This window comes from Limanda limanda, chromosome 5 (genome assembly GCF_963576545.1).
Source record: "Limanda limanda chromosome 5, fLimLim1.1, whole genome shotgun sequence".
NCBI lineage: Eukaryota > Metazoa > Chordata > Actinopteri > Pleuronectiformes > Pleuronectidae > Limanda > Limanda limanda.
Window position 1 is genome coordinate 28,231,128 of NC_083640.1, and position 19,257 is coordinate 28,250,384.

The 19,257-nt window shown below is 40.7% G+C and overlaps 1 protein-coding gene across 1 annotated transcript; it reads right to left on the minus strand.

Annotated features, from left to right (window-relative positions):
- Nucleotides 1–1,249: 1,249 nt before the first annotated feature.
- LOC133002533 (C-X-C motif chemokine 10-like) lies at nucleotides 1,250–2,465 on the minus strand. The gene is made up of 4 exons (XM_061072378.1): nucleotides 2,364–2,465; nucleotides 1,775–1,916; nucleotides 1,619–1,693; nucleotides 1,250–1,485 (listed from the first exon to the last, which is right to left on the minus strand). The coding sequence occupies exons 1-4, from the start codon at nucleotides 2,416–2,418 to the stop codon at nucleotides 1,380–1,382; spliced, it is 378 nt and encodes a 125-aa protein (XP_060928361.1). The 5' UTR covers nucleotides 2,419–2,465; the 3' UTR covers nucleotides 1,250–1,379.
- Between the last annotated feature and the right edge of the window lie 16,792 nt (nucleotides 2,466–19,257).

Below are 19,257 nucleotides of genomic sequence, written 5' to 3' on the forward strand. Positions count from 1 at the left end.
AACATTATAACTTTATTTCCCCTTTTTAATAAATACTTTTGTAATTAAAGTATCTGTAGTCTGTGATTATTTGTGCATATGTATGTGATTGCAGCTGGATTATGATTGCCTGTGCTCGAACTTAGAAGCCTTCACTGTTTATTAAGTAATCGTTAATATTAAAATATTGACATTAATTAATTTGACATTTATCATTATGAGACTGATAATTATAGCTTGACATCGTTGGTCCCTGGAAACCAGGGTGGTGCCCCCTTTCTCAATTATTAATATAGATAGTATTATTCTTAAATTGATAATTTTATTGTTTTTGACTAATTATTTTCATTATTCTTGGTTGATAACCTTATCATTGTTAATTGATAGCTTGTACTTTCTAATTGATAATTCCTATTTTCCCATTAGTGGTTTTATTGTTATTTGATTACTGATCATCTTCAATTAATAATTTAATTATTTTTGATAGATAATTTTTATTATTTTAATAATCATATTTCATGATTATTAATAATTAGCCAACGTCAAGTCTACTCCTATTGCACAACAGATGCGTGGAGGTTTCCTTGAGAAGATGAGCTGGAAGCTTGACCTTTGCCCTCCGGTTATTGGATGGGAAGAGGAGATGTGCTGGAGCAGCCCGGCCTTCTCCTAGGTGGTGCAGGAGAGAAGGGTGGCCGCCTGTCTCGTCGGTGGGTCTGTGGAAAGAGAGAGAATTGGGGGAGACCTTGGTATTATATAGGCCCAGTTACCCCCTGGTCATGTGGCCAGAATGACCAATAGGAGGTGATCCTGGTGGCACTTCGCACCTTTGTGTGAAGTTGTCTAGAAGAAAGGAACATGCAGCATTCTGGGAGACTGAGTTCGGGATGCTTTCTCACGACAAAGAAACATGTGCTTTCAGGCTTTGAATACACATACAGGCCGAAAAGTAGGCCTGTGGTTTGCACAAAAACGTGTTTCCGACCATAGGGATGGTCAGGAATGCTGAGTGGGAGAAAATCCCTGCAGCCAGGTTGTCCAAATACTTTTGGCCATGTGTAGTGTAGACCATATATACCTGTCATATGATAACAATAACTGGTTTTATCTCAACTACTGACTTTTTCATTGCTGTCATTTCATTGTAGTATATTGACTGGTGAAGATAATCACAGACTCAGTTTGTGTTATGATGCGAAAAGAAAAAAACATCAAGTACAGGTAGACCATCCAGTGTTTTTTATTATTGTAAATATATGTACAGATTATTTAGTTTATATAAACATGTGAAGACAAGTTGAGAACATGAACTGATGATTGGCCACTGAGAACATTTGAACACTTATAGTGATAACCTGACAAAGGTAAGCTTCAATTACAACAACAGGGTTTCTGTGCCTTTACATGGTCGTTGGAGCAGAGTCTGTGGGGAGGAGTCTTGTGGAGCTCCATGCATTTGTTTGACTGGAGGTCATCGCCATGATCGCAGCTCTCTTGTTCTCATGCCTGAATCAACAAAAGACACTGTTAGTTAAAAACCAATGGGAATGTGAAGCAGCAACAGTGTTGTGGGAGACGCCTGTCCTGTCCCAAGACTGTGTCATGTTGTCAGATGTATGTACAGTCGAGCTGGACTTACTTATTTTTGTTTTTGTGAAGAAATTTTCCGAATCTTGACTGTGGATTCACGCATTTCTCCTGCTTTCCTATGTTGCTGTGAGAGAAGAACGAGTTGTGTTAAAGAAAATCCAGTGAACGGCACATACATGTGAAATCATTCAGCTCAACTACTCACATAATAATCTGTATTTGTTGGCAGAAGATGTTTGGGTGGTGTATGACTGGCTCTGACTTGATCTGCCTAATGAACCCATTGTTGACCTGGCCGATATTACCGTTTAAGCACTTGCATTTTCTGGATCTGCTGTCTGGTAGTCCTGTGGGAAGAGGAGACAGGCATTTAAGGTTAAAGGTCAGCTCACTCAGACTGTACTGAGGCCTTTTTTTACAGATCGAAGGATACATTTTTTTTGCATGCATAATGAAATCATTGGCATGTGTCATGAACAGATTTTTCGTTTTTCTGTGCCTAAAATAAAATGTTCCTAATCCAGGAGTTTGAACAACAACACTGCAGAGTCAGGTGTTAATTCTCTGAGAGTTGATCACCACCAGTGACCATTTGAACATTACACACATTGACATTGTCGCAATAACACACTCGTCGCACAAAAATCAGCCACTTTGAGCTGCATTCCAGCTAGGACTAGATAAAAAGGAACAGCCAGTGTCTACTATTTTCCATTCTGGAGGTAAGTCCCAACATGAAACAAATCAGATTATGAACATGAAGGATTTACAGGACAATAACACTTTCCCATTACCTTGAGCACAGAGGACAAGCAGGAAGCTGAGGAAGGTAATAGAAGATGAGTTCATAGTTGTGGCTGTAGACAGGTTCTGGCTCTCCCTGCAGTATCTCTCTTCAGTCTTTATTCCTGATGACACACAGCACAGGACTTTTCTGTCTTTTATACACAGAGGGGAAACACTCTGCTTCTGCTATGCAACACTTACTTTGCACTATCACTTTCATTTTCTCTGCCCCTTCCCTTCTTTTCTACTAATCCTGTTTCCGAGAATCAGAGAGAGCTTTTCTTTGGAAAAAGTTTGGTTCAGAGAATCACTTTAGTTTGCATTTATAAGCTGCACATAAAACTATTCTGTTGTGGGGGGTCACCAGTCACATTGAATATGTATTTGTAAAATGAATAAATGATTTATTTTTCCTCATTATTTTCAATGATGGATGAAAATGTAAAAACAAGTAAGCAAGCAAACAAACAAACAGTTGTGAAAACCTAACTGCCTCGGCGGAGGTGGAAGTCAGCATTGCCTGATTGGGGTATATAACACATGCAGGCTTTACATCACTCCTCTTTATATTTTTTGGTTTGGTTGCAAAAAGACCTACATACTGCTGTTTTTAATGTATATTGCTATCTTTGAGATTAAAAAAGAAATTCAAGTTTAGCTCATCTAGTTGCATAGGTCAGAAGGTACCTACAACCCAGGTTGGAATTAGTGAGAGATAATGCAGGTGAAATGTACCCACGTCCTCAAGATATAATCATTTAGTCCAAATGAGGCTAAAAGGTTTTTCTTTTAGTGTTTTGAGCTAAATGCTAAATGCTTGTGTTGGGTTGAGCCTTAGTATAGATGATGCCTATTAGCATTCATGACATGGTGAAAGTCATTAGCTGTGTCAAAACCGAATACGTCATAGGCTGCCCTGTTTCAAAAGGAAATGCAGCAGACAGATGAGTCCTTCCATCCCCAGGAAACGAAGGCTCCGAAGGGTGGATCCTTCCTGGCCCTTCCTTTCCCAAGATCCATTGCGCTTCAGTGATGAACCGTTTTTCATAGAGGTGATGAAAGCAATTAGCACCCAATGCTTAAATGTCAGGCTTCAACTTAACCACACAGCTAACCATATACACAGTGTTGGGGAGTAACGGAATACATGTAACGGCGTTACGTATTTAGAATACAAATTATGAGTAACTGTATTCCGTTACAGTTACAAATTAAATAGATGGTATTCAGAATACAGTTACATTGTTGAAATCAGTGGATTACATGACGGTACTTCTCTGTTTCACGAGTTTAATCACTGTCTCGTCAATCCACCGGAGGCAAAGCCCCCAGGAAGCAGCTGGAGACCAGGGCTGCCGTATGAGCGCCCGGGACCCCGGCGGCGTGAAGAAGCCTCACCGCGACCGGCTCGGGACCGAGGCTCTGAGAGAGTTCCGTCGCTACCAGAAATCTACGGAGCTGCTGATCCGCAAGCTGCCCTTCCTGCGCCTGATGAGAGAAGACCGACCTGCGCTCCCAGAGCTCTGCTGTCATGGCTCTGCAGGAGGCCAGCGAGGCACGCCGGGTTCACACCGGACGCTGAAGCGACGCTAAAATAATATCACCCGTTGACCCAGTAGTATAAAAGCATATAGTCACTTCTTGCTCCAACATTAACTGCAACAGCGTCCCAATTTAATGTCATCCATCTTCAAGAACTTCTCCGCTGTTTGCTCCATTCAATGTCGGGTGTGGAGGGTAAATTACGTATTCTCCGCCCCCCCCCCCTCTCTTTTTATCTTTATGACTGCTTGTGTGTCTGTATGGAGGGGCAGAGGGGGGCATTTAATAATGTGATCGGTCAAATTGGTAAATTTAAAACTCCAGGACAACAGAAGGGGAATACAAACTATGGGATGCATGCTTATAAATCATATAAAATATGTCATCAATATCGTTTAAAATCATTTTTCAGTGTGTTTCCTGGAGCGATACGCTCGCGTCAAGCTCAAACTAAAATAGACTCGACGCCGAAACGATCGTAGCACGGCGCGAGGCAGCCTTGGCACAGGGGGGGGTCCTTCAGCCTCTGGTGGGACCGGCACAGAGGTGGGAGTGGATGGGAGCCGGACATCCAGCGGCCCGCAGCATCGGTGGAGAGAGAGTTTAAACTGCTGCTGCTCCCCTGACTATAAAAACGCCGCAATCATACACTTAAAAAATGCAATACAAACCGGAAGTATTCCAAGTATTCAGAATACGTTACTCAGATAAGTTAATGTAATGGAATACGTTACAGATTACATTTTTGTCCATGTATTCTGTATTCTGTAACGGAATACGTTTTCAAAGTATCCTTCCCAACACTGCATATACATGTAAAAGAAAACCTTCTTGTAGTGTCCCACCATTATTGCTGTTTCTAAAGGAAAAAGTATTAGCTTTTAGCATTGGTTTTAAGAGACCCAGTGCACTGGCACATGGTCTTAGACAGTGGCATCAGTGCAGGGCACCAATGTCACAAAACTGCTCTGTTCCAAGTTCTAGGAGCTTTCTGCAGAAAGGATCAACACAGAGAGTCACAGGGATCTCAGAGTGAAGATGGAGAACAGCCAAATGCAAGGATCTTATATCGGAGAACTAATGCTGTTTGTCTGAGTCCAAGCCAGACTGGTTCTGTAGGCACAGTTTGAGAAAGGAATCAAAACACAGAAATCTGATTTATATATGTTTCCTTAGGACAGGGGTTCCCAAAGTGGGGGTCACGAGACACAGGGGCGGGGTCGCGAAATGCATTCCAAAAGAAAATACAATTATTTAATTTTTTTATAAAAAAATTTAAAAAAAAAAAGATTTTTTTTTGTTTAATTTATACATATGAGTTGATATGGCCTCAGCCTAAGGAAGACACAGGAGACATAGCAGCCGTTTAGTACAGCACATCCTTCCGGTAAAACCCCTCTTCAAAATAAGAGTCACTAAATAAAATAGCCTACACATTTCCCATCAGTTTTTTTCTTTTTTCTCCCCTTTTTTTCCTCCACAAAAAAACCCTTTTTCCTTTTTTTATCTTACGACACAGGTTAGTGACAGTTCAATTTACAGCAGCACCAGTCACACGGTAGCTGGCCAAAACTCTTTTGGAAAGCAGCTGAAAATTATTGACAGTCACAATGAAACGTTGGTTAATACCAAACAAATCGAGGAGGCCACAGGAACAGGACAGGCTAGCGGAGAAGGAGAGGCTACCTGAGCAGACATGCACAAGCATGCACGCACGCACGCATGCACGCACGCATAGTGCATGTGCGTGGCTGTGCGCAACATTATAAACCACCTCCAGTGTTGTTGGGGGTCCCCAGTCTCTGGCACCGTTATTTTGGGGGTCGCAGGCTGAAAAGTTTGGGAACCCCTGCCTTAGGAGATAGAGCAGACATAAATTCAGTAATTTGGTCAGTAAATAACTGATAAAAAAGTTTCAACCACAGTTATTTTTCCACTACAGTTTCTAACCTCAATAAATATAGCTTTACACTTTCAACTGATGTCTCTTTTTTGAACAGCACCTAGGAGTTACTGCAGTCAGAATAGAAGTATAGCTTATTCAAACAAATCATCCAAGTCTAATTTTTTAGATAGATACTGTAGATGTAATGGCTACAAATCAATGTGTACAATCCCTGAAACAGATTCATTAGAGCAGGGGTTCTTTTGGGGCCAGAGAACATTTTTCCAAGACCTCCTCATAATCCAAACGCTGACTTTGCAAGTGCTTCCTGCCATTTGTACTCAGTTGTCAGGAATAATTTGCATTTTAAATCTTTTCAACTTAAATTCTTCAGACCTGTTTCATGGAGACCAACATAAACACATTTCAATTTTAACACAGGATAATTTTATTCAAATAGCCTTTGGACTAGTGATTCATGCTATTAACGTTATAAGTCACAATCCCATCAGAGTTGCCCTTTGCCTAAAGCTAACATAGATGGCAGTAAATGTAGAAATAATGTTCATTTTGACAAAAAAATGAAAGTTTCAATGTAAAAGATCTGCGGCAGGTTAGAGGTACAACATCCATGACTGTCTGGTCTGAAAAAAAGGTTAATTACCTGATTCCCTATTGCAGAAAAAGGAGCTAAATAAAGCTGCTATGGCTGCAACAGCTCCCCTTGTTATTTAAACGTTTCCTTAACCCAACTACTTACTTTCCTGAATTATCTGATGACTTAAAAAAACATACCAACAGCAGTAGAAGGTGCTATATGTACAAGGATTTTTGCTGGGAGCAGGTGGTGCTGATGGTCACTCTTCAAAAGCTTCAACCATCATTGTCTTTACAAGACAAGAGGTTGTAAAACGTCCTCTGAGCACAGCTACTTCTTAAGGGCAGACTGGAGTGATTCAATAATGGAGCGTGAACCCTAGGTTGTGGCTACCTGGTTAGCATGCTAACTTCTGTAGGAATAAAGAAGCGACAGAAAGAGAAGTGAAATGAGAGTTAACATAGGTGCTGTTTTCCACCACTGGAGTGAAGGAATGAAGCTTGATGCTGAACTAACATTGTTTCTGCTAGAATGGTAACTAAACAACTGTTAATGCTAACACGTAGCAATAGAACATCTACAAACAGCTGCAATGGTAGACTATTACAAGCTGAATTTCCCAAAGCAGGACAATAAAATACTGAACTGAAAGATGGGCTGTCATGTTGTTTTTACTTTCACAAAACATGGAATTATTCAAACTGAGCAGTTTAACGGAGTTCAACATGTTTCAATTGTTTGATACTGCAGACACTGTTAAAAGTTATACATTGTTAATGAGGAAGTTGTACTTTATAATGTAGATTTGCTAATGGCTATTAACCCTTTAAAGCATATTCCAGTATTACATACTCAGTATTATTATTATAATTCAGTTTACGGGACATTTTTACAAGCTCTGTTTAGTCATCAACATCAGAAAGTTTACACATCTTCCGCCGCAAACTAAAAACATACCTCTTCCGACTTTACCTTGGATTAAAAAAAATAATAATAATAAAAAAAAAAAAATACTAAGAATTTTTTAAACTCACAATTTAGTAGCACTTAAATTGCACTTACTTATAGCACTTTGTAGTTTTGCTTCATTATTGAAGGAATTGTTCTTTCTTGATTCTTGTTGTTCTTGGTTTGTACCCTCGGGGTTGAATGCACTTATGGTAAGTCGCTTTGGATAAAAGCTTCAGCTAAATGAAATTGTAATGTAATGTAATGTCATAGCTGGTGTTTCTCAACTTGTTAAGTCTGAGTTTGGACTTGGGGACTGCAGCTTTCTATCTGCAAGTCTACAAACTGGGGATATGAAGACTGAAAGACATTTGCTTTATAAAACATCTAATCCTCATTGCACACTGTTGAAAATGAAAACAGGATTTTAAATCTTTAACAAAAAAACAAAATTCATATAACATGTAAAAAATACTTGAATGCAATACTTGAGTACCATGTGTACATAAATTACTACCTTTTGTTGATGAGTTGGAAAACTTTACAAATATTCGTAACCACAGAGCTGATGGTTATTATTAAGTTGCTAAAGAAGGAAACAAACATTCTGAGCTGGGATATACAACAGAAGATGATGAAATACAAAAGAAAAACATATTTTAACATACTTCACATGACCTCAAATTGTTATGGGATATTATTATAATTATTATTATTATTATGTAAAAAATAATCAAGTATTATCTTGTTAATTATTATTTCAGCAATTATTTTGAATATAAATATATATAATAAAAGTGGAAATATCAACAAGAAATGAGGTTGATGGATGGTTTTTGGGTCAATATGAATGTTAATACAATGTTAAAACTATTAATACAAATGGTATTTAAAGAGCAATAAATAGTATTGAAATAGAAAAAATAGCTACTTATCAACCAGTTATAAAATAATCAGCCCTTACTTATGATATGTTAGAGTATATAAAATTGAAATCAATGAAAGGTTAAAACAGGTCATGAGTGGGCGATTTCATAATTGTACCTGATAATTGCATTGTTCAATTTTTTTAAATTAATTGTTTAATTAGTCAGTATGATTCATATCTTTCCTTTGTGCATCCTTGAGGAGCCCAGAACTCAATTTTGTTAATTTCAGCAATGTTGCTGTAATATTCATTTTAGATTAGAGTTAACCTTCCTCATCGCCTTTTTCCCTCTGTCACTGATACGTATCTGCTTTTAAAAGCTACCATTACAGCAGGATATTAACATGTGACAGTCAACTCTACAATGCTTAAACACATACACACACAAACACACACCACACACACACACCCTCCTGTAATGTTGTTTTAGAATACATGTTCAGAATAACTGCAGATGTTTGTCACAAGGAATTCATTTGTAGAAGGAGGCAAAACAAAGTGCTCCTCTTGTATATTTTATCAGCTATTTCACCTGCCAACTACTGCCCCCCCTGCACATAAATCTATGACGCCTAATGCCTTGTGCTGTTTTCAGTTGCAGAAGAATGCTGGTTTAGTGTGGATACAGCGCTTGTTTTAAATGCTTACTGTTGGCTAACAACACAGTGACTGACAGTAAACACCACTCTGGCTCAATTTGAATGATTGAATTGTGTTTAGCTTTATTCTTTTCTGCTGAGCAGCCTTCACTGTGGGAAAGTTTAGTGTAGCTACCGGATGATGTAACTGACTATCTCTCTGACTGGTGGCAGGGAAGGAAGAAGAAGATTTCAGTAAAGACCATCTTTAGTGGCAGCAGTCCTCCTGTTTCATCAATCAACGCTAAGCTATCAACATGTACACAAATGTGCCGAATAACCATTCCCCTGTGGAAGGTGCTTTATATAATGGACATTGGTAGTTTGCAATGCAAACATTATGAGCCACTATCAAATAATTTTTTTGTCTGACAATAATTTAACAAATTAATTTGTTTTTTGTGCATAGATTAAGACCCAGTCTAGTTGATGGTGGGGAAGATATAGAATTTGTTGTGGTGGAACAGAGAATAACTTACAGACACCTCACGGTTATCTGTGGCTAGTAGTATTTTTTTTTTTTTAGTGGCATATACTCACCAACAGCACAAGCATTTTATGGTCATCTTCAAGGGTTCCTTGCAGGATGTGACTCACATTTTATTGGACAACTAGAACAGCAGCAGCCCCAATATCATTTGTCCACAAATTGGTTTCTGATTTTGGTTTTACAATGCATCACCTTTGTTACATTTACATGCAAGTGTCCACAGTACTCTAGAGCTGTCTAACCCATACAAACAGAAGAGTTGGAAAATGGTGCCATTTCAGTTTGAAAACTCCAGGAATGTGTGGAAATGTGTGGACACTTTGTGTGGAAAGGTAGACACTGAGGCACTGAAACATAAATGTGCACATTCATATTTTGATTGGATAGGTTCTCATCAGTCATGGCTCGCCTACCAGTGGTGAGAGAGGAGAGAGCAACCAGGGACCATCCTGTTTCAGCTCTGACAGACTGGTTGTTATAATAAGAATAATAGGAGTGATAATCATAGATGTGAGATGTTATTAATGATAACAGAAACATTTAATATAATACTAACAATAATGATGACAAATAATAATAATAGTTATAATAATAATTGTTGTAGTTGTAACCAAGCAACTAATTGAAAATAGACAGTCTGCTTCACGTTACACTGACACACACACACAATTGAAGTCTGAGAAGGAAAACAGAAATTGACACCATACCAAAAACACGAAAGAAAACACTTAAGTAAGACAATACAAGCTGTTTATTATAGCCATTATAATGCTAATTATTTTACTTGGTGTATATCATTGTTACATTTTGGGTCTTGTGATTCCACATTTGCATTTTAGAAAAAAGTCTAAACTAATGGCAGACAACTCTACATTAATGTTAGACACCATCTTATCTCATCAATGTTGAATTTGATTTGATTTGATTGATTGATTGACTTGTATTTTCTCTTGTAAAAGTGAAACATACTTTTGAGGATACAAACAATAAAGTGTTAATGTAACCTCTGTGTTGTCTGTGTAACTTTTTCTTTCTAAACAGGATGCTGAAATAAAGTGTGGGGCTTCAGTGTTGTTTAAGGCACATTTTAGGCTTAAACAAGCTTCTGGTCAACTGAGACAGACACTAGTCTTCTATTGGAGCGGATCAAATCTGACAGCCTTTATCAAATTAGGCAAAAATACACTTATGATATGTCTACAGTTAATACTGTGATCTGCATATGTGCCATAGTAGAATTGAAGATAGAACAACAATATCTGAGTCAAGAACCAGTCCAGTGCCAAATTATATCTTATGCACTTTTAGAGGCTTCCCCAAGTTGTTCAGCACATACAGAGATGTTAATATATCACTCTGTGTGTGCACTGAGATCCTTGGGTCAATTTGCCCCTACTTCCCCGAAAGCACAGCTCAAGCCCCCCCGCTTCCTGGAAAATGCAAAACATCCACACTGAGTCATATACGTAGGCCTGCATCTGATCACAGGGATCTGTTGACTCGATGGACGGCTTGGAGGGGCAGCAACGGGGGGATGGTGGTGGTTAGGATGCATTTAATGGATTACCCACCTGGAGGGGTGGAGGAGGCGATGGATGAAACACAAACACTCATGCAGATCTTTCCTCAAACGATCTGCCTGGGGGTCCACATCCCACCACCACACCAAAGGATGAGGGAAAGGTCTCTCTGTGACCTATAGGCTCAGAGAGCAGTATGGGTGGATGGTTGAATGGAAAAATGGATGGATAGATGAATGAATGTTCCCACAGCTGTGATTTCAGTGCATTAGCAAGACAGCATTCTGGTCAACTTCCATTTATTTGCTGTCAGCTCAACAGACTCAAGGGACTGATAAGATAGTTTGAAACACTTTTATAATTCTTACAGAGAAATGTCTTGAAAGTCAAAACCAGTGTTCCTCTAGGATACTTTCTTCTCTGCTGCTGGAATAGATGAGTGAATGAAGGGACTGACGCTGTATTATTTCATGTCGTCTACTGCCATCTGGAGTCCAAAATTGGGAACAGTGTCGAGGCTGCTTACTTTTCAGGTCATTGAGGACTGACTGATCAGTTTGTGTCTCACAGATAAGCACAAGGCATCTGTATAGTGACACACTGGGTTGTTTTAAATTGACTCCAATGTTGACCCACTGCACCTTCAACAATCTTAGATGTGTTGTGCTTAAGCATTTATAGTATTGCATTGTATTTTTGTAACTCAAATTTTATTTGATTGTGTTAGAGTTCTATCATGGGTAATGTTTTATTTATTATCAGCCATATCGTGGGCTTGTGGTACAGTACTTTTTCATGGTATGTATAATGCATATGACTATATTTGGAATTCTATAAGACAGGTAATTTTATGTCTGGTTGCATTAAGCAGCTGTACAGATGTAACCTTTGCTGAAATAAACACCAATACATTTGTTGATAATCTGATTTATTTTAAGATTTTCACACATCACTGACAAGCCAAAGAATATACGACTGAACACTCTATAAAGGAATAGATAGTGCAGATTAAGGGTTGGGATTAGAATGTCAGGTATGCAGTACCCTATATATCTCAAATATACTTGCACAGGAAGTTCAGAAATTAGTTTTAGTGACACTGTAGAGAGTTAATCTAGTCGCTCCAGTAGATCACAGTTTATGGAGTCATGACTGATACCGCAGTCTTCTAGTGTTACAAATTCCCCACACTTTGTTATGAAGTTTTCACAACCATGATGAACATCAACAAATTCTTTATTGTGTGAAACAGCTGAAGATTTTATTGAAGTGTGATAAATGTCAGACAGTGTATATATACCAAATATCTGAACATACATACTTACAGTTCAACAACCAAACACCTCACCAACACACACACCACACCTTCACCCAAACCCTAAAATGAAGTAATATAAAGACAAAATTCCTTTTAAGTTGAGGATCACATCGGAATAGATGAATGCTCTTCAGTTTAACAACAGCTTGTATCAATCATGTGGTTACTACAGAAAGCAACAGAGCATCTCTTGTGTTACAATTATATGGTTTATGTCTGTAATATAATTTTCAAGTTAATACAATCAAAATTAAAAGGCTAGAAAATCCCATTTTAAATGTGACATAAGCATAAACAAAACTTAGCCTTATCCCATCGCAGAACAGCATTTAGGATTTCTCTGATTACACATCTTGATTTCTTGATGGCATGTATGATTGTTGTAGCGATCTGAATAACCAATGGCATAAATCACATTTTCATTTGAATACTAAATTCCAATGTATGATAAGATATAGCTTTAAATCCCAAACAATATAAATTTACCAAACCCCCCAAAAAACATCCTTAAAATGAATACCGACAGGTGTCTACACGAATGTCATGACAGGTATGTAGACCTCTGTAGTTTTCCTGACTTCTTTGCCAGCAATATTGTCAGGTGTCAATATCCCACTGTAAAAGAAAACAAGTACATTTTTCACTTAGATCAACTGCTAACCATAAAAGACCATTTACTGTAAGTCATCTCTTGTGTATACGTTTTAGTGAGTAAACAAAATATCTGACTACACACACTGCTCCTTTGATCCACATGGCAACTATCCTTTATGATTTGGTGCCATGCAGATAGGGGGCTAAGCATGTGTTGCTGTTGCTGTTTGAAGGAAATGAAGTGAGCACATGTTCAGCTGACACTCAGATGCCTGGTTAGTCGAGAGAGGTTACATTTAAAATTAAGTTAAAATGTATGATCTGATGAGGTATGGCTACAGCATGGGATGCAAAGCTGCTCTGTGAACAAGTGCCACTTTTACATTTACCATCCAACCAGACTCCCTAATCAAACACTCTAAATTAAATGTCATATTACCTTTGCATTAGAGGAGTTTGGAGACTTGCTTCCTGTGTGGGTCAGTTGGATTCTCGTAGCTCTTGTTGTTGAGCCATGCAGTTAGGGTGTCTAAATCAGCCTTTGTCATGACATCCTTGTCTTGAAGATGGGTGAACCATTTGTTGACCAAATCTTTAGAATGTTGCTCAAAGTTTTTTCCGAAAATGGCAAGCCTGGTTTTACTCACTCGGTTGTTCCGAAAGTCTCTGTAGTTATTGGCACTATTGAACTTGAATCTGGGTATTGCATCTAGAATGGTCAGTTTTAGGGCACTCACAACATTATCCTGGCTGATTGTGCGAGCCAATAATTTCCTGAATTGTTTTGTTGTTGTACTGGAAATCTCACGTTGGATTTCTGTCGGCACATAAATAGTTGGAAGTCCAAGGCCTTTGTAGTTTTCCACATCAGCAGTTGACTTTGTTCCCCCTTCAAGCATTGCTTTGGCTAATTTGCTATTCTGATTCAATTCTCCGGCTTGCGATATACTACTCACTGGTGGTTGGTGAGCTGATTTGATGAACTGTCCAGTGCTTGGCTTGCTGTTTACATGTTTTACCCAGTCGTTGTACTTTTTCCCTTTTCCATCCTCGATCACCTTTTTGTTTTCTTTTACTGTCTTTTTTAGTCCAGCTTCTTTTGCCATATACCAGTCTCCTCCTCTGATTTCACCCGTCCTCTCTTTGTACTTGAGGAAAGGCTCCCATCGATCCGAGTGTTTCACTAGAGCGTCGGCCTCCGAAGATCGGAGACGGCCTGCTTCCAAGGCAATCTCTTCTTTGGTGGCCTTTGGTTTCAAGCCGTGTGCCAAAGCATGAAACAGGCTGCTCTTTTCTTTGGTGGTTACTTTCACCGTCTTATTATTGATGGACACATCATAATGGCCGTCTGGGTGTTGTGAACTCTTTGCTGTGTAAATCAGTGTTACTGTTTGACTGGCAGATTTGGTGCTCGGGCTCAGCTCCAGCATTTTGCTAAGCTTGCCTTGGCTGTCTTGTGTTAGGATGACAACCTTAGTGCCAGTGGTTTCTGATAGGACTCTGATATCAAGAATAGTAGTGGCTGTCGAGGAGTCCTTGATCTTTTCAGCGTGCGACTCTGAGCGTTTACCAGACTCCTGTTTACGTTTCAAATTCATGTCTACTGACATGCATGAGATGTATCTGTTGTTTTGTCCAGCCCTGAGTTTGTCCTCTGTCTTTTGACTCTTCAAGCCAGTTCTTACATAACCCCCTATGACATTATTCACTTTGCCTATGGCATGGGAAACAAAGTGACTGGAGAACTTTTGGTGGAACACTTCTACCAAAGCATCTGCTAATAAAGCACTGGTTTCGTTGGCTAAATCCTGCCTGAAGTCTTCCAGGATCTTCATTTCTGAAGCAGACAGATCATTTCGTTTCACTTTCTCTGTCAATTTGTTTTCCTCTTTAAATGTATTCAGCTCTACGTGAAGGTTGGAGAAAAACTGGCTTGAAAGGCTGAGCACTGCACTGGTGGCTTCTGCTGCCAGTGAGGCCATGTGAATGACTTTAATGACTTTCAGAACTGCAAGTGTTATGCCTTTGGCCTCTGATGCTGCACTGTCAATCACCTTGGTGATGGATGAGTTTAGCTTGTTCTGCCATCCGAGGTCAGCGTAGAATGGCTGTAAGGCCGTTTTGCTTATCTGCTTGAAAATACCCAGAAGTTTGCTCTTTCTGTTCTTATCTTGCAGGAGATCAGACATTTGTTTTTTATCCTCAAGGTGAGAGAGCAAAATGGAGTCTACCAATCCAGCCAAAGGATCCTTTTCCATGTTGGTTTTTACATCAATTGCAATACCCTTGGTTATCTCATTCTTAATGCCTTTCAATATTTCTTGCAATACAGCATCTTCTGCCTTCCCAAATGCATAGCTAATGATTTTTTCTGCCATTTTCTTAGCTGTTTGTTTCACTGCATTCTTCATGTTTGTCTTTGTTACAACACATACCTTCTTTAACCTGTTTGGAGAAAAACTTTGGTAATGAAGTTTTTTTCCTAGTCCCTTGACCAACGTTTTAGCAGCTTTGAAGCCCTTTGAAATCAGCTTCCCAACCCCAAACCCAATGAGAGAAATACCAATAGATATTGCTTTTCCTATAGCCCATGATTGCCAACTGAATTCTCCTGTAATCATGGACTCAATGCCAGTGATGCAGTCTGATATTCCTTCAACGATCAGCCCCATGCCGACTTGAGCTAATGTTCCAAACGTAAAGGCAGTGAGCAGTGCCCCTCCAACAATCTGCAGAATTCCCAGACAGAACACCAGCAGAGCTTCCCATGGGAACCGAGGCTGCTCGTCCACGGAAAACACATATACCAGACCTTTACTGTACAGATTGTAGGCCTCTATTCGGAGATCTTCATCTGGACTTGACACAAGGGAGAACATGGGTAATTTCTTGGTTGTTGCATCCCTTCCTTTGTCTTTTATTCCCTTCAGCTTCTCAATAGCCTCACTGATGTTTTCATCAAAGTACTTTAACAAGCTGCACTTGGTTGTTAACTGATTTTCAAGGCTGGTTGGTTCTTCACTGCTTTTTAATTCAGAAGAGGCTATTTTTACAAACTGCAAGCAAACCAAGCATTCCTCACTGAGGTACTTCAGAGACTCCTGGGCTTTCTTGAGATCATTGCTGGCCGTAGTCAGGTAATCTCCCTTCTGCTGTTTTATAGAGCAGTATGCATGATTGTAAAAAGCTATGGCTGACCAACTTTCATCTTGTCTCATTGCTTTTTCAAATAGCTTCATGCTGACATCCCCGTTTTTTTCGCCCAGTGCGAGATTTCCAAACTTGATATAGTGGTAAGCATGGTGAAGTCTGACTTTGAGACTGACTTTGTGCCAGGGACAAATCAGCTTCCAAGCTTTTTTCCAATTCATTTCTTTTTAAGTTGTCAATTTCCTCTGATTTAGTTTGCAACCAAATCCCCCAGAACTCATTCATGACGGCAACAACAACTCTTTGCTCATCTCCATCGGTGTTCCTGTAAATTCCCTGGAGGGTCTTGCAGTACTCTGCGAAAAGGTCCTCCCGCAGTTTCATCTCAGCTACATCAGCCATCATATCATTTGTCCTATTTTCTGCAAGTCTATTCCTTGCTTCCGATGCCTCCTCCAGAGAAGACACTGTCTTGAGGGACTCCGGTACGTGATCAGTGGTCATGATTATCTGTGCAGATCCAGGTTTACCCTTGCGTGCAGTTCGGCCAAATGCCTGAAGTTCCACTCTTGTGTTCTCAGAAAGGAAGGAGAGGACCACAAATAATCCTCCATTATTGTTCACCTTTTTAGACACTTTGATGTCTGTGCCACGTCCAGCCAGGTTTGTGGCAACAATGACATCCCCAGGATCCAGTTTCTTATTTATTTTGCACAAACTGTCTTTGTCACTCCGGCTGTAGAGAATGATTTGACCTGGGATGACACTTTTTAGCGCTTCATAGAGCTCTTTGGCTTTGGTAATAGTTTCACAGATCACTAAGGCTGCTCTCCCCTCTCTGTATGCATTTGAGCAAACTGGATCCATAACCACTTGGGTAATTTTAGATTTCCACTCTTCAGCTGTAGTCTCCAGATTGCCCTTGACCTCAAATAATTTCCTCCGGTTAAAAGTTGGCATTTTACAGTCTGAGAGTTTTGGATATAGATCCTGCAAAAACAGCATGTCAGCTTCACTCCCCAGTGTCCCTGTGGTCCCATATATTTTCCCATGGTATTTTTCAAAAAAGGAAAGGTTAGAGATAAAGTTTGTCACAGTTGAAATTGTGCTCATTTTGATTTGGTGTTTGATCTCTACAAACTGCTGCAGGCCGTCACCCCATTTCTTATTTAGTTCCATGATACCCGTGGATCTGTAGTCAACGGGACAGACACAGTCATTTTCCACAACATACTCTCGTCCTTGCCTCAGTCTCTTTGCCAGAAAGGCATTCTGAACCCAAACTGGCAATTTACTCTCTATGAGGTTTTTCAATAATCCAGGGATGCTGATTTTCCCTGTATTGTTTGTGCATGGAGTGTACTGAATCTTATCTAAGATGAATTTTGTGATGTGTTTGGCAAGATCTTCCTCAGAATCATAGAGAGCAGAACATAAGCCATCATCCAAAACAAGAAATGTAAGTTCTGGAATGTCTGGGTTGTTGTACGGGGTGGCCTTTCTAAGAGAGAGCAATCCATTATCATCTAACGTATACACAGTGAAACCATAGGGGACATACTGCTCAATCTTATGGAAAAAATTCATCACGTCATCCTGACTCACAGTTTTCAGATTCCTGAGAAGTTCGTCTTTTTCGCTATTGTAGATTTTCTCTGTAAATCCCTTAGGCACAATCCCTGACTCTTCAGCAATATGTAAAACGTCCATCGGGTCATCTATTCCATCCATTTCAATTGAGTCAAATATGCTCTTGTAGAATGAAGAAGGGGGACCCTGTACGAATGAGAAGTGTCCTGTGGACAAGAAGCCATACTGGCTGGCATGGCCCCAGATCATGGCCAGGACAACATTCAGGTGCTGCATGGAGACCATGGGGCTGGAGAGATATGTCAGCTGCACTCCCTGATCCAACAGCAGTGAGTCCACTTCATCGATGATGATACACTGATAGCTGCGATCTGTTCTCACATCCTTCATCTCAAATATCTGGCGAAGGTGATCTGCAGCAAAGGTTTCAATTGTTCCATAGACCACGTCCTTCTGGTAGCATTTTTTTCTATCTTCATCTTTAGTCTTGTTTGTGTTGATGTCAAAGTACTTGTAGAACTTTGTCCATTCATCTGCATCTCTTTGACATAAAACAGATGAGCTGGACACCATCAACCTTTTCGCCCCGGAATACACGCAGCGCTGCAAACATTGCTATGACGCATGACTTGCCCTCTCCAGTTCCCATCTCCAGAAGCTTTCCAGTGTCAGACAAGGCCAAGAAGCACCAGCTTGTCAACTGAGTGGCTCTGGGCCACCACTTTTCTTCAGCATTGCACACGTGTACAGCATTGCATAAGACTGCTAGGACCTCTCGCACGGCCGCCAATTTGTCGGTAGCGCGTCTCGCGCGTCTCGTCTCGCGGCCGTCGAATCGCAGCAGTCTGGAGTACGTGTGAAAGACCTTCAGGGGCATCGTGGCGCGGAATATCGCGCCGCCGCTCTCGGCGTCCCACAGGCTGGCGACGGCCTCACCCCGGGACCTGTACACGCCCGCCAAGATCAGCAGCCCCACGTAGGCGCGCAGGTCGGTCGCGTCCATCCCTTTCCAGCCGTCGCCGTACTTGCGACGTGCGTAGCCGAGGACAAATATGAGGAGGTGGAGGCGGAGCGGCCCTCTCTGCCGTACGGTGTCGAGGACCATGATATTTCTCCGTTCTTGGACAGGAAGGTCTCTCTTTCCACGTGTCGTCCTCCTTCTCCTTCTTCTCCTTCTTCTCCTTCTTCTCTTTCTTCTCCTCCTTCTCCTACTCCTCCTTCTCCTTCTCCTCCTTCTTCTTCTCCTTCTTCTCCTTCTTCTTCTGCCGAGGATGTGCACGATGAGGACTCTGCAGCAGCGGCGTCACGCACCGGGTCGTAGTCGTCGTCAACGCAGTCGTGGGCGTCTTCTTCTTTGTCTTCTTCTTTGTCTTCGTCTTCGTATTCTTCGTATTCTTCGTATTCTTCGTCTTCTTCGTCTTCTTCGTCTTCTTCTTCCTCTTCCTGTTCAGAGGATTGTCGGCAGGAGAACAACTGTTGGAGAACCTGGTCTCTGGTGAAACGCTCTTGACGTGCCATCGCGTGACCTCGTCAGGACAAACGGCACGGTGTTGTACCGACTTGTACCACGGATGCATTGTTTGTAACGGCCGTCTCTCCGATCGGCGTCCCCGTGACCCTGAGACTCGCGAAGCCGGGCCCGTCCTGCCGCCCGCATTGCGTAATCGAGCCTGTTCTTGCTCGGTGATGCGAAGAAGAAGA